The following is a 16,496-nucleotide window of genomic DNA, read 5'->3' on the forward strand; positions in this document are numbered from 1 at the left end:
CTTAACTTCTAGAGTTAACATATCACTTTGCTAGGGGCAAAAGGAGAAATATTTCATCCTAAAAAGCATTCACATAGCTTAGAAGGTAAAGGCAGCTGAGAAAGGTGGCACTTAATTTAGAATCAGGGTTGAATTTGAACCTTGGGAAAATTAAGGCTCCAGTGACAAATTACAGTTTCCCAGAGTGGAAAATCCTCACTCACAGGGAAATGGTACTTCCTGAGAAATGCTAGGGTGGAAAACAAGGTCAATTTACAGTGCAAAGGCAACATACTATAAATCAAAGCCCTTCTTTGAGATTTCCACTAGGGAATGCTCCAGTTGTTTGTATCTTGAGACCCCTCCTGCTGAGTGATATAAACATTCGCAGAGCAACTTTCCTTTTGCCCCAGAATCAGGGAATCCTGGGTACAGCCCATGATGCCCTCCTCAGCCAAGTGAATGAGCTCAGGGCAGAGCTGAAGGAGGAGAGCAAGAAGGCTGTGAGCTTGAAGAGCCAACTGGAAGATGTGTCCATCCTGCAGATAACACTGAAAGAGGTAAATAACAATAATAATTGAAAGATACCATCAGTTGTATGTGACATTCCAATTTCAGAGATGTTAAAAAGTGTATCTTAGCAAAAATATGGGTATTTTATTTTTTCAAATAAGAAAAATGAGATTCCAAGTGGTTAAATAACTTGCTCAAGATTATACCATTAGGGGAAAAACTGGGATTTATATTTAGGTCTGTTCTCCAAAGTCTTTTCTCTATTATAATGTTCTGCTGTTTCCCTAACAGTAGAAACCCAGACACCATGAAAATTTAATTCAGAGAATCCTCATTAATTCCAATTAAAATTTCTATCACACCTTCAATTGGTTCAAGTCTTTATAGTTGAATGGATCCTCATAGACATAGAAGATGAACATAGAAAATCTCCCACCCAAGTCCCACCCTGCAACAGAAAAGGGAGACCCTGTGCAAGGTAATAGATTTTAAAACCTTATCTCAGGCACTCTACTATCATTCTTAGTTTCAGGAGAGAGTTGAAGATTTGGAAAAAGAACGAAAATTGCTGAATGACAATTATGACAAACTCTTAGAAAAGTGAGTACCAAGTTTGGATCCCAGAACATTTTTTTGTTATAAAAGACAATTACTGGGGCTTCCCTGGTGGCGCAGTGGTTGAGAGTCCGCCTGCCGATGCAGGGGACACGGGTTCGTGCCCGGTCTGGGAGGGTCCCACGTGCCGCGGAGCGGCTGGGCCCGTGAGCCATGGCAGCTGAGCCTGCGCGTCTGGAGCCTGTGCCCCACAATGGGAGAGGCCACAACAGTGAGAGACCCGCGTACCGCAAAAAAAAAAAAAAAAAAAAAAAAAAGACAATTACTGAAAAGTGCCTTCCGAATTTTAAAAATAAAAATAATACCTAGTCTCGATAAGGATACCGGGAAACTGGTACTCAGTACTCTTAGTGAGAATATAAATTGGCAGACTATTTTTGGAACGGAATTTGACACTATCAAAAAAATGTTAAACGTGCATATCTTTTATGCCAGATAACCCTTTTTTTTTTTTTTTTTTTGCGGTACGCGGGCCTCCCGCTGCCGTGGCCTCTCCCGCCGCGGAGCACAAGCTCCGGACGCGCAGGCTCAGCAGCCATGGCTCACGGGCCCAGCCGCTCCGCGGCACGAACCCGTGTCCCCTGCATCGGCAGGCGGACTCTCAACCACAGCGCCAGAAGGGAAGCCCCCGATAACCCATTTTTTGGAATCAAAACTAAAGAAATCCTCTTGTGTATGTGCAAAGAGATCTGTGTAGTAAGAATGTTAATTAATACATTGTTAATTTAATTAGTAATAGTAAAAAAGAAGGAAACCATCCAGATTTCTTATGATAGGGATCGACTAAATAAATCGTGTTGCACCGCCACGTTGAAACGGTATAAAGCTGTAAAAAATTAGATAGATCTATATGCCTAAGATACACTATTAAAAGAAAAATCAAATTGCCAAAGAATGTGTTCATTGTGACCTAATTTATATCATGTGTGTGTGCATCCACAAACTTAATGAGATGAAAGGACTGAAATAGGGCAAAGAGGCACTTTTATTCTATATACTTCTATATCATATTAATTTTTCACAAGCATATATTTACATAGTGGTTTTGAAATTAAAAATACCTGTAAGTTTAAAAAAATTAAACGTGCCTTCTTATAAGTTAAAGGCAGCAGGGGGTAGATTGGGGAGGTTGCATGGGAGGATCCTGGGAACAACTGATGCTCTTCAACTCAGTGAAATAAAGTAGTGTGGGGATTACCCACTTTGAAGACTCCCTGTGGTAGATATTACTATTGGCCTCTTCCCTTCATTATTCATAACATTATCTTCTTGGATCATCATGTAATGTATGGGCAGGAAGTGCCAAGAAATCTTAGTACTAGCTTAACAAGTTGTTTTTAGACCACATTTATTAAAATGATAACTAGGAAAAAGACATAAGCAGAAATAATTGCTTGATTATCAATGTCACTTCACTTGTGTAAATAATCAAGAACTGGCCATGTGTCTTTTACACTCAAGATGGGTCTGCCCTGACAGCTAGATATAGTGGTGTGCAGGCTGCAGTTATTGAAAAGTTTAGTTCCTACCCTTCAGTGTAATAATTTACAATCTAGTTCAAAGGCAAGTATTCTCTAAACTAGCCGCTGGTGAAAGTAGACAGAGGAACGGAGTAAGGAAAAGAAGAATATTCTGTTACTTATTTCTAATCTAGCAGGCCTGAGAATGTCTTGGTACACAGTTCCCTAACTAAAGAAAACCATCATGCTGGAGAAGTTCCTTGGGAAATAGATATGACTTGCGTTGTTTGCCCAGGGGGTTATTTGAGACTTAAACCGAAGTGATACTAAGCAACTCCTCAATAGGACCCAAAAGTTCCAAGGCAGTTGGTAAATGACAGTTACAGAGAAAGCAGGGGCAGAAAAAACATGTAGGGAAATGAATGATGAACTAGGCCCAGGAGATGCTGAAACTGTGTAATAAAGACGTCATATCACCCACCTTTGAGTGTCCATCTGACAACTCTCCCCTCCCTCCTTACTTGCTTCCCATTTTCAGCATGCTGGATAGCAGTAATCAGCCTCACTGGAGCAATGAGCAAGGAGAACAGCTACAGCAGAAAGTCTCTCAGTTGCAGGATCACCTGGATGCTGAGGTGGAGGAGAAGAGAAAAGTCTTACTTCAGCTGTCAAGAGAGAAAGGTAGGTCAAGCCCTGAAGAGTCCTCTCAGATGAGGCATCCTCTACATCTGGTTTGGGAGAAGGGAACTTGGGCCAACATTTCTCCAGTCCCATCACTTGATCCTATTTTTGTGTGGGTCCTGGATAACTAGAATAAGAACACTGGCAGTCAGGTCAGATTCACAATCAAGAAAGCATGACACCTACCTCACACATACTTATCCCTACATATTGACTTTCCATGTGAGAGAATGCCAATTCTTAAGTTATAATGTTTTTAAACAGTCAATTTATTGAAAGTGTTGAAAATGAATTTTTCTGCCTTTTATTCTCATCAGCCATTTTAGGGTGGTTTGGAATTGTTTTGTTTTAGCATCTGATGCCTGAAATTGAGAAGCAAATTATTGCTCTTGGTTACCACTACTATTTCCCCATCTTTTTTTAAAATTTTATTTATTTATTTTTGGCTGCATTGGGTCTTCGTTGATGCGCACAGGCTTTCGCTAGTTGTGGCGAGTGGGAGCTACTCTTGGTTGTGGTGCACAGGCTTCTCATTGCAGTGGCTTCTCTTATTGTGGAGCACCGGCTCTGGGTGCTCAGGCTTCAGTAGTTGTGGCTGGCAGGCTCTAGAGCGCAGGCTCAGTAGCTGTGGCTCATGGGCTTAGTTGCTCCATGGCATGTGGGATCTTCCTGGACCAGGGCTCAAAGCCATGTCCCCTGCATTGGAAGGTGGATTCTTAACCACTGCGCCACCAGGGAAGCCCTTTCCCCCTGTCTTAATTCTTGGATCACAGTAGTTATTCTGAAGATTTTTAAATACTGTCAAAGAGACCTTTGTCTCCCTTCTTTTTGCTAGGCTGGACCTTGATATTTAGTCTTATCAAACTTACATTTCATCATATTCTAGTATATTCACATAAAAAAGTGGAGGAAAAGAAATATGACATCAAGAAAAATAGAGTCAGGAACCATAAAAGGATAAAGCTTAGGAGTGCATGCTAAGGATCTTGTAGTATGTATGAAGCACAAGTGAAGTCTTGTGGTAATCTAATCTAACCTCCTCTGTAATGCATGATACTGAAATGATCACACTAAATGCTGATCACCTTCCTTCCCCGAAACACACATGGAAATGTCCAAATGCCCAACCTCCCTTCCTCCAACTCAGGGTCGGAGTCAAGGTGGGTGTCACAGAGAGCCAACAGCATAGAAGTCAGATGGAGTTGGGGAATGGTTGGGGAGATACTGAATTAAATGGTGCTGTCAAAAAGTTTGGACTATCCCAGTCGGTCAAGTGGCCCTGATTTTGTTGTGGTGGTGGTAGTTCTCCCTTCCATACTACAGTTCTGAAGGTGTTCTTTTTGTTTGTTTTTGGAGTCCAAATGTCAACTCAGGGTCAATAAGCTAGAACCCCTTTGTAGAAATAAGAGAGAATTGCTTCTCTAAGGGCAAGTTTATAAAATGAATTAAACATTAGTGGGAAAATTTAATTCACACTTGGGCCAACTTTAATATGGTTGTTGGTAGCTACAGAGTTTCAGCTTTCTGTATTATTTTTTCCCCAGCTCAAAACAAGGATCTGAAGCTTGAAGTCACCAACCTGCTTCAGAAGCATAAACAGGAAGTGGAGGACCTCCAAAATAAAGACACAATTTCCCAGTCTCCTGACTGGCAATCTGAACCAGCCACTTACCCAGCTCTATTCCAAGAGGCCACTCAGATAGAGGTAAGAGCATCTTTAATCAAACAGGTCCCCTCTACAAGAGGGACTGCTGGCAAATATCCCTTGAAAAGATGAAGGGACTAGAAAACTAACTGAATAATATTTTGTCCTGATTGAGGACAATATTTGGAAGTATATGAGAAGGCTGAGAGCAGAGATAGCTTCATGAGCTCCACAAACTTTTTCCACACTGTACAGCTCATAAAATTTAGAATTTTTTTCAGATGAGGACTTGCAATGATCTGCTGAAGAGCAAACAGCCATGGGAGATTGTATAACTTACTCACTGCTGCTGTTGAACATGAGGAACTAGGAGAGAGCACTAGAGAGCACTTGTAAAGTAACATAGGTCCTCTTCTACATATTGGAGTAGATTCTGCTGCTGGTATTTTACTATTATCAACGGCTGCTGTAGAGAATAGTTATTACTATACCTATCATTTATACTCCCTTTTACCAATGCTTTTTCCTCTGTAGCCCTGTGAACCAAAAAACCAAGAAGAAAAGAAACTGTCCCAGATGTTAAGTGAGTTGCAAGTATTGCATGCAGAGACCATATTGGAACTAGAAAAGACCAGAGACATGCTTATTCTGCAGCGCAAGATCAACGTGTGTTATCAGGTGCAGAAAAAGATGGTACAGGAAGGGGATAAATAAATGGGCACATGGGAACTACTTACAAGATGGGGAATGAAGCAAGACCCGAGTTTCCAGGGCTGATGCAAGGTGATATGCTGACCTATGCAAACACAGGATGTGCTGTCCTTTGAAAAACTTGAGGACTCACACATGCCCATGGCACCTTGGCAATAAAAGCCAGAAGGGGCCAGCTAATGAAAATGGCAAGTGGGAAGCTTCTGGGTTCAAATTTTGCCAGTCCCAGGAAAAATACTACCCTATGGCACTAATAGCACAACTGGTCCTGGAGGGGTCTGTGAGGAACCTAAGCCTTTTTCTAGTGGATGAATCTGCCCTGCTAAGGAGATAGTGGAGTCTCCTTTACCCAGCAAGTACCACCTTTTTATCTGGGCTCTTTGGTTCTGGGCCACTGAGATAGAAAAGTTCAGACATTATTTCGTTTCAGGAGGAACTGGAGGCAATGATGACAAAAGCCGATAATGAAAATAAAGTTCACAAAGAAAAACTGGAGAGGTTGAATCAACTCCTAGACCTCAAGAACAAGCGTATCAATCAGCTGGAAGGTATTTTAAGAAGCCATGGCCTTCCAGTATCCGGCAAGTCTTAGTACTTTGTTCACTTCCTCTTGGGATCTGTCACAGAGCTAAATGCCTGTGCTCCCCTCTGCACCTGTCAAGAGGGCGCCCTCTATGTCTTGGTATAGGACTTATCCCTCCCATTCTTGATTATCCTATCATCTTTGTTGTTTTAATACATGGTTAGCAGTTTCTTCTCCTGCATCATGTCAGTGTCTTTTCTCTGGAGAGTTTCAACAGGGCCCAGCAATTGCTGAATCTATTTTGAAAATAAGAGTGTATCACTGTTGGTCCTCAGGGTGGGTAACACGCTCCCTCTCTCAAGATTGTTTCCTCAAGCCAGGCCTATATTTCAGTTTTTGGGAGATAATAGAGCTACATCACTCATCTCTTGTCATCCTTTTCTGTGATTTCTCTCTAAAAGTCTCTGAATTCTTTGTTGCGGTCTGAGGATGTCTACATAACAGGGCAGGTGGCTGGACACTTATGCAAATTTTATTATGTGATACTTCCTGTATTTAATTCAGTCACTGTCGACCAGGATCTGGTCTCAGCCTTACATATTGAGAAAATTGGCTTTGTTGTTATACCCAGTGGTGAGAGACCTGACCCGTACTAACCACATTCACCAAAGACTGATATTTACACCCAAATGTTCATTTGTTATTTTATGATAGTGGCTCTTTCATTGCTGCCTTGAGAATATGCTCATGGCAGCTCGTTCTTGGGGAAGCAGAATCAATAAGAAGGATACTTAGTGAGGCTGGAACTAGAGTAAAGGGAGGTGGGTCATTCAGAAGCATGATTTATGCATGCCAGGGTGCGTCAGTTAAAAGGTCCCTGCCATATAACAAAGGAAATCCTTTGGATTGAAATTCTCATGTCTTTCAGATTCAGGGTGTTTCTCCCAGGACAGTGCAGGATAAATACAATTACCTACCTCTGAAGATTTATTTGCTTTAACTTGTAGTTCTTTCATTACTGGTAAGGCTGAAGAGTTTTTCATATGTTTACCAGTTATTTAAATTATTTCTTTTGAGACTTGCCTGTTCCTGCCCTTTACTATTTCTTAATAGTATATTGTTAATTTGTAGAAGTTCTTTATATGCTAAGATTATTAACCTTGTGACACGTAATGCAAAATTTTGAATATATTTTATTTATGTTAATCTTATCAATTAAGAAACTGTTCACCAGTCTCTGTATTCCACTTATTTTGGGCAGGAAGACATTCTGATGTACCCAAAGTATTTTCTTCTACTGCTTTAACTCTTAGAATAGGACCTTCACCATCAACACACTGTGACAACTCAAATACTCCCCGATTTGAAGCAGACTATATATCAGAGTTTCTGGTTGGTTGGACATGGGAGGTAATGCACAGATTTGGTGGACTGTCTTACATATCTTTATTTTGTATCTCATCGCCAATATTTTCAACCTCTTTTCAGTAAGTGCCCTCCCCCACTTTTACTCCATTACTCTTTGACTTAAAGTGGATGGTTTTTTTTTTTTGCCTTCTTACAATGAAACCAAATTCTTAACAGAATGAAGATCCTTGTGATTGATCTGACTGGAAAAGAGGAATCATCTTAATGGGGCCCAGTGTAATGTCATAGACACCATGACTGTAACTTGCTATTTTCTCCAAGACCAATATCCCAAACTTTTGGAAATACTTGCATTTTGTGTTTCTAGTGTTTCTGTAATGGAATTAACAATTAATCCACAAGATCCTGCTGTAATCCAAAACGATGTCATCTCTAGATGAAATTGTGCCTCCAGTGTTTTCCTGAGCTTAGCATTTACTTTCCAGTCACTCATGTTGTGCCTCATCTCTAAAGTAGGCATTGGATTATTTGGCCATCAGAATTCAAAGCACCTGATTGTCATTCTATTGCTTTTCTTTTTGAATCACATCGTTTCTTGAAATAGTCACAACTTGGACTTCACCATGGTTTTTATTCTCTTTCTGTCCACCTTCCTTTACCCTAAGGAAGAATTCCCTACCCTTTAATGGATAAGCAGTTTTCTTTCCCCTCTAGAACAACTCAAAGATGTGGCTTATGGCACCCGACAGTTGTCATTATGTCTGAAACCACTGCCAGACCATGGAGATGAGGATAAAGTGGACATTTCTCCACGGCATCAGAGTGAGAATCTTTTTGAACTGCACATCCACCAGGCCTTCCTGACACCTGCTGCCCTGGCTCAGGCTGGAGACACTCAACCTACCACTTTCTGCACCTATTCTTTCTATGACTTTGAAACCCACTGCACCCCACTAGCTGTGGGGCTGCAGCCCCTCTATGACTTCACTTCTCAGTATGTGGTGGAGACAGATTCCCTCTTCTTGCACTACCTTCAAGGGACGTCAGCCCAGCTTCATCTACACCAGGCTATAGCCAGTGAGCACCGCACCCTTGCAGCTGGCTGGATTTGCTTTGACAGGGTTCTAGAAACCGTGGAGAGAGTCCATGGCTCTGCCACACTTACTGGTAAGTGCTGTCAGCCTCCAACATTTCCCGGGACTAATGTGGAATTTCCCAAAGTGTATAGTTGTCTTCTGGTGGTTTCCCATTTTATTCCTCTGCCTTTATTCTTGATCCTTGCCACACCATCTGTATCCTCCATGCCTTTCATACTTTCTGCTACCCAGGAGCTGGTGGAGAAGTCTTTGGGGTGCTAGAGTACTGGATGAGGCTGCGCTTCCCCGTAAGATCCAGCCTACAAGCATACAATAAGCGAAAGAAAGCCCAGGCATACCTGTCAGCCAATGTGCTTGGAGCCTGGGAGGCCCAGGAGGATGAGGTGAGAAAAAGGATGTGCCCATGCATCTCAAAGGAGACTCAGCCAAGCAGCTCATGAGAACAGCTTAGTATTGCACTCAATAAGTACTTGTTGAATGTGAATGAAAGAGAAAAACTGTCACACCACAACTAGTCCAGATACTTCCCTTGGTCAAGCTTGAGTTTGAAATGAAATCATGCCCTTGGAGCTAGCTACCTCTCCCTGCTGCCAACAAAATGCCTTCTCTGTTCCAATCTCTAAGATGAGGCCTGAGTGCCAGCATCTCCCTCAGATAATTATCTGCCAGAGTCAATTTGCAGGCAGGTGAAAGTCATTGATTAGGCTTCTCTGTGACCCAGTCAGGATTCAGCAGTTCTTTAGGTCATAGCTCTTCCTCATTAAGGGTGCTGGGCTTCACCTGCACGACTCTCTCAGCCTGCCCTTTGCCTCAATCCAAGACCAACATCTTTTCAGCCCAGATCGGAGACCAGGAAGCATCAGAATGAGCTGCGGGTAGAAGTCATCCGATGCTGCGGCCTCCAGAGTCGATGGCTGGGAGCCCAACCCAGTCCATACGCCATGTATCGCTTCTTTACCTTTTCTGACCATGACACCACCGTCATTCCAGCCAGTAACAATCCCTACTTCAGAGACGAGGCTCGATTCCCAGTGCTTGTGACTTCTGACCTGGATCAGTATCTGAGGCAGGAGGCCCTGTCTGTGTACGTTTTTGATGATGAAGACTCAGAGCCTGGCTCGTACCTTGGCCGCGTCCAAGTGCCCTTGCTTCCTCTTGCACAAAACAAATCCATTAAAGGTAGGAGTTCAAGGTTATTACCTCTTTATGCTCTCTGCCCAGTGTTGTCTCTTTTATTACTTGCTTGGAACAGTTTCTCTTAAAACCTGCTGAAAGGATTTGAGAATATTGTCAAGAGTGAGAGAGTAGAAGACTTATAAGCCTCACTAATCATATAGAAACATTGGCTTCTTTTCAGCAACAGAAGCAAGATTCCCAAGGAGGTAGACCCACCAATCTGAAGCCCATACCTCTGTGTCTGAACCAACATTTTCCATCTCTATAGTGCTTCCCAGTATTTGTCTTTACTTAAGGCCTATTATTTCCTAGCACATGACTAGATATCAGATTATAAGCTATGTCCTTAACATTGCCCCGTAATTCTCTTGCCCCTTTTAAACATTAGACCCAAATTAGTCTTCCATGCCACATATGACAAATTTCTTGGATTTTTTTCCCCCCATATGGAGCTGAACTCCATACTACCTTATCATATGTTCATAACCAGAGTTGTAAGGTACACCAAAGAAGGGTCATCTCCCTGGTTGCAGTCCTGGGAGGGTGAGGCAGCAATGTCCGTGCTCTCATTAGGAAGTGTGAATGGGTGTAGCCAGTATCAACCATGTTTAACAAGCTTTTGGATGTTCCAGGAAGTGTGTGAGGCCTCCCTCCTCCCAATACCACAAGTGCTAAAAAAAAAAAAAAAAAAGAAAGAAAGAAAGAAAAAGAAAAAGGCTGACACTTCTGCTCACAACTCGTCCTTTGCCAAAGAGAGGCAATGTGAGCCGTCTGTTAAATTAATCAGTGTTACAAATCAGAAGTCTGACATTTGGAAAAAGCCATTTTGCTTAAGTTTTCTTTGTTTTTGTTATTTTAAAAATACGGACCACTTGGGTGTAGATAATGGTTTTCTTAGTATGCCTAAGGCATAGCAACCATTTGGTAATAGTAATAAGAATGTGCTCTTGTTTATTGGCTGGGTGACTGACGACAAGCAAGCTATACCTCTCTGTATATCTTTTGACTATCCCTTCCTGAACCTGGAGATGCCCATTTTCCCCTATAAATATTCTAAGTGAATATTGGAAGTAAATATTGTGAGTGAATATAAATATTCACTGATATTTTATGTTACTTCTGAATGTATTGTCATCATGATTACTTGGTGGATGTGAATTAATTACAAACAAAATATGGTGAAATTCAAACTGGGGAGGTAATAGATAAGGTGCTGTTAAACTCTCACTTGCCTATTTCATGTGATTGGATCTTATTAATGTCTGTGTGTCTCTCAGGTGATTTTAACCTCACGGACCCTGGGGGGAAACCCAATGGATTTGTTCAGGTGCAACTGGATTGGAAGTCTTGCTATCTACCCCCGGAGAGTTTCCTAAAACCAGAAGCTCCGAGTGAGGAGAAGGACACCAAGGACAGTTTAGATACCTCAATTGAAGAGGAAGAAGCTTCCTTTCCTCCCCAGGTAGCAGATCTCCACCAATCCTGTGGAGCAAATTTGATTTGAGGAAGACAGTATTAAAATTGGGGTAAAAGAAATTCCTTCTGTGAATGTCATGTGTTCTGCAAATTTAATCTGCATCATTCATAATGCCATGAGGCTATGGATGGAGCAAAATCCTGGGTTTTATTGTGGGAAGGGAAGAGACGGCATCTCTCAGCTTTACGGCAGGAGAGAAATGAAGTCTGATGCTAGCTCATAAATCCCTTTCTTGAGTATCAAGGCTGTTAAACTATCACCTTGTAAGGCTCTGATCCTTCTCTTTAGGACCAGATGGTATCTATTGAGATTCCCATTGAAGCTGGCCAGTATCAAGCTAAGCGAAAACCTCCTCAGGTGGGAGAAAGAAAGGAAAGGGAACACCAGGTTCCAGGTTACTCAAGAAGAAAACATGGCAAAAGAACAGGCATTCAAGGAAGGAACAGAATGGAGTATCTTAGTCCTAACATCTTAAGTGGAAATACTCTACAGGTAAGGCCTTAGAAACCCCGAAGAACTAAAATATGGGTTGTGGTGTCCCCAAATATATTATTCTCAGAGGTAGAAGCAGAAGTAGGCACACAAGCGATATTCATGGCTTTTTGTGGCGAGCATGTGTTTCCACAAACGTAAATAGGTTAATAAACCTCTGGACTGTTCATTTCAATGTAATTTAATTCAACAGATTGTGGACTCTATAATTTATGCTTAGAACTTTAGGACAACAGTCCTAACCAGGCTACTTCAACTGTAATCAAAATAAAGAACAGGTATTTATTGAACACATACTATGTACTTGATACTGCCTTTTCTTCATAGGAAACTGGATTAAAGTTACTATGTAGCCTAAAATACATATACACACATATATATGAGATTATAAATATATATTATATGACTATAATTATATATAATTCATTATTATTTATATTGTATCAATTACATCAATTATATATTATGCAATATTAATTATATTAAGTTATTATAATTACACAATATACTTATATATAGTTATTTGAATCTGAAGCAGGTGAACTACACTGAATGGAAATTCTCAGGGCTTAAGATCTCCACAGACGATGGTTTAAAAAATCAGCAAAAGGAAGAGGAAATGACATCATCCCATTCAGCACAGATACTAAAGGAAGCCCTACATCCTGTGAATGGTATTGTCTTTTTAAAACCTGATTTTCCTATGTAATCACTGGATTATTTTATCAAGCTGGTTATATACTTTCTTCTTTCATCTTTCATTGCTAAACTTTTCATGAAAAATTAGTACTGGAGATCCTAGGCTCGGTTTGATGTTACAAGTGTGCTGGTTAGGCCAACCAAGCTGTAATTCTGAAAGAAAGTAGCTGTCTATGTATTTAAAGCTAGCTAGCTAGCCACTTTAGCTAGCAAGCATAAAATGTTAATTCACTTCAGGGTCTCGTGACTTACGGTTACAAAGAAATAAGAGGAAGAGGGTGATTGGCTCAGTTGTGATATGAATCCAAATTTCTTTTAAAATAAGGCAAAGCTTTTGGGTTACAATGAAAAGAAGGTTATGATTTCAGGTTATAATAATGGCAAACTAGGTAATTCAGACCAACTTTCCCATTGATAACAACTGAAAAGCTAAAGTTAATATATTTCTTAAAAGCGTTAAAGTGCCAATAATTAGGGAGGGAGGAATCACCTAGCCGAGATCGGAGAGATGATTGGAGCTCAGAGAGGTCAGTTGGAATTACTTCAGCCTGGGGACATTGCTGGTCTGGAGGAAGCAGTGGAGAGACAGAACCATGCTTTCGGTGGTCTTTTGGGGTGGAGAAATGGGAATACAGTCTGAATCTCGTTCTGCCCAGCATAGGCAGGTGTCTGCCCAGAGCAGAATTTCCCACTCTGGTCTGGCACCCTGATGGCAGCACTGTTCTGAGCCTCTTATCCTCTGAGAGGCAGAACTGTGCTTTGAGCACTTTCAGGCTAGAGAGACAAGAGCTGACCTGAAGCCCACTAGGATTCCAGACATTGGAGTTATCAGCCACAACCTGCATTAACAACTGTGTTTACTACCTTCATGAAGATAAAAGCTGAACTTTAAAATTTTAGCAAGGAACTGGGGCTTTGAAATTGATACTATACGTTTTAAAAAACATTTTGTTTTCAAATAATTTCAAATTATGTAAGAGCTACACGAATAAGACAAAAAATTTCACATAAAACCTTCATTCAAATTCATCAACTTTTAATACTTTTCCACGTTTTGATTTATCATTTTTTTCCTGAAGCAGTTGAGAATAATTTGCAAATATCATTCCCCCTTACTGCTGTATATATCAGTTAGGAAAACGATATTATATAACGACAGTACAACTATCAAGTTTGCAAACGTAACATGGATAGGTTATTACCCAATGTCCAGTCCATTTTTCAGATTTTGTCAATTGTCTCAGTAATGTTCATTATAGCAGGCTTGCCTCACCCCCCTTATCTAATCTGGGATCATACATTGCATTCAGTCATGTCCCCTTAGTTTCCTTTAATCTGGAACAGTTCCTTATCTTTTCTTTGTTTTTCATGATATTGACATTTTTGAAGAGTATAGATGAGCTGTTCTGTAGAGAGTGCCTCAGTTTGGATTTGTTTGATGCTTGTTTGTTGTTAGATTCAGGTTATGAATTTTTTACAGGAATACCACAGAAGTGATATTGTATCCTTTTTCACTGCATCACATTAGGAGGTACATGATGTCAGTTTGTGCCATTATTGGTGATGTTAACTTTGATCACTTGGCTAAGAAAGCATCTGCCACATTTTCCATCAAAAAGTTATCATTTTTCCCTTTGTAATTATTAAGTAATCTATGAGAAAATATATTGAGTCCATATAAATATCTTATTCTTCCTCAGATTTCACCTAATAATTTTGGCATCCATTTATGTTTATGTGTGAATTTTTTTTGCCTGAATCAATTATAAAATGTTTGCAAAATACATTGCAAACTTGAAAATGAATCAATAGAAATGATAGAACTGCTAAATACAGAAATTTATGAGGGAAATAGATGGGTTAAAAGCAGATTAGACACAACTAAAATGAGAAAAATGGAAAATATCCAGAATAAAGCACAGAGAGATGGCAAGATGGAAAATGCTAAAGAGGAGAAAAGAGAGAAAATGAGGAGGTCTAAGCTACACTTAATTAAATCTAGTAGAAGATAAAGAAGGGGGGACTCAGGCAATATTGAAAGTGATAATGACTTAGAGTTTTCCAGAACTAAATAAAAGGTATTAATATTCAATGAAATGAAACTCAAGCAAGATAAGTAAAAATGAATCAAAATCTAGATATATCAGAGTAAAATTGCAGAAAATAAAATCAAAGTGAAAATACCAAAACTATCCATTTAAAAGAAAGACAGTCATGGGTGCATCAGTACGATGGACAATGACATACCAAGAGTGACAACGGTAGTCAGAAACCAGTGGCAAGATAATTTCAGTGTGCTAAAAGAAAATAACTAAGTACCAATCAAGAATTCTCTACACAACAAAAAGATCCTTCAGAATTAAAACACAATAGACCTTTAAAGACAAATCAAAATGGAGAGTTTGCTCCAAAGCTACATTTTAAAGAAAACTTACAGTTTTTTCTTTAGGCTGAAGGAAAATTATCCCAGAAGGAAACACAAAGATGCAGCTAGGAATGAAAAGCAAAGAATATAGGTTAATTTTAAATGACTGTGTAAAGCAAAAATATTAGCTTGTGGGTTTAAAATATATTCATAATTTAAATAAATAATCTAATGGTTTCATTGGTGACCTCCAAAAAGATATGTTCATATCCTAAACCTAAGAACCTGTAAATGTTACTTATTTGAAAAAAGCCCTTGCAGGTGTAATTAAAGGTCTTGAGATGCGATTATCTTGGATTATCTGAGTAGACTCTAAATCCAATGAAAGTGTTCTTATTAGAGACACAGGCAGATGAGGAGGAAGCAACATGACCATATAGTCAGAGATTGGAGTGATGTGGCCACAAGCCGAGGAATGCCTGAAGCTCCCAGAAGCTGGAAAAGACAAGGAAAAAGAAAAAAGACAGATTGTCTTCTGGAGCCTTTGGAGTGAGCACGGATTTGATTGTGGATGCCTAGCTTCCAGACCTGTGAGAGAATGAATTTCTGGTTGTTTTTTTCTTTTTTTAATGAAAGCTTTTACCTTTAATTCTTTTCAAATACTTAAGGTACAGACATTCCATCCATAACAAGGTTAAGTGACTTGTACATGTACATGTTTTATGTAAGACAGAAGCACAACCAAGGCTAACATCTGACCCAGTAACTAACATCACTGAGAGAGCTCATATGAAGTTCACCAAAACCTTGAAGACCTATTACTTTTTTGTAGAATGAATGACCCTACAGAAAAAAGAGATATAAAGGATAAAATGAGGTGGTCCTATATTCAATAAAATGTAGGAGAAGACAAAAAAGGGGACAGAGGCAATATTTAAAGTGATATATATATAATTCATATCTTCATTCAAAAAATGAAGTCATGAAAAGGAGGTCTGTTTTTTCTGGGACCTCAACTGTCACTCTCAATAGTCAGTTGTGGGTTGCTTTCTTCGTTTTGTTTTGACAGATTCTGGATTTGAACATCAGATTCATCTATCTTTAATTTGAGTGTCCAGATCGGGGCAATTTTTATAGGTTTACAACATAGTGACTCACAATAGTAAAAGGTTATACTCAATTTAGTTATTATAAAATATGACTATGTTCCCTGTGATGTAAAATATGTTCTTGTAGCTTATTTATTTTATACACAGTAGTTGGTACCTCTGAATCCTCTACCTCTACCTTGCCCCTCCCCACTTCCCACTCCCAACTGGTAACCACTAGCTTGTTCTATATATCTGCAAGTCTGTTTCTTTTCTGTTATATTCACTAGTTTGTTTTATTTTTTACATTCCACATATGTGATATCATATAGTATGTCTTTTTCTAACTTATTTAACTTAGCATAATACCCTCCAAGTCCACCCATGTTGTTACAAATGGCAAAATTTCATTCTTTTTTATGGCTGAGTCATATTCCATTGTATATATATCTTCTTTATCCATTCATCTGTTGATGGACACTTTCTTCCACATCTTGGCAGTTGTAAATAATGCTGCTATGAATATTGGGGTGCGTGTATCTTTAGAATTAGTGTTTTATGGTGGGTTTTTTTTGGATATATATGCAGGAGTGGAATAGTTGAGTCA

The 16,496-nt window shown here is 39.7% G+C and overlaps 1 protein-coding gene across 2 annotated transcripts in view; it reads left to right on the forward strand.

Annotated features, from left to right (window-relative positions):
• The window catches only part of RPGRIP1 (RPGR interacting protein 1), an 83,567-nt gene that overhangs the window by 33,108 nt on the left and 33,963 nt on the right, over window positions 1-16,496 (forward strand). Inside the window, exons 9-20 of one of the 2 annotated variants that reach the window (XM_029238658.1) lie at window positions 393-539; window positions 1,019-1,092; window positions 3,106-3,248; window positions 4,793-4,953; window positions 5,428-5,571; window positions 6,035-6,152; window positions 8,210-8,662; window positions 8,824-8,975; window positions 9,429-9,771; window positions 11,046-11,230; window positions 11,534-11,737; window positions 12,273-12,411. In XM_029238658.1, coding sequence (XP_029094491.1) covers window positions 393-539; window positions 1,019-1,092; window positions 3,106-3,248; window positions 4,793-4,953; window positions 5,428-5,571; window positions 6,035-6,152; window positions 8,210-8,662; window positions 8,824-8,975; window positions 9,429-9,771; window positions 11,046-11,230; window positions 11,534-11,737; window positions 12,273-12,411 — 2,263 coding nt within the window. Of the gene's footprint in view, window positions 1-392; window positions 540-1,018; window positions 1,093-3,105; window positions 3,249-4,792; window positions 4,954-5,427; window positions 5,572-6,034; window positions 6,186-8,209; window positions 8,663-8,823; window positions 8,976-9,428; window positions 9,772-11,045; window positions 11,231-11,533; window positions 11,738-12,272; window positions 12,412-16,496 lie in introns of both variants that reach the window. The other variant, XM_029238659.1, reaches the window with a different exon arrangement.

Source organism: Monodon monoceros, unplaced genomic scaffold, assembly GCF_005190385.1.
Source record: "Monodon monoceros isolate NGI ecotype Baffin Bay Population unplaced genomic scaffold, NGI_Narwhal_1 Super_Scaffold_21, whole genome shotgun sequence".
In the NCBI taxonomy this organism is placed as follows: domain Eukaryota; kingdom Metazoa; phylum Chordata; class Mammalia; order Artiodactyla; family Monodontidae; genus Monodon; species Monodon monoceros.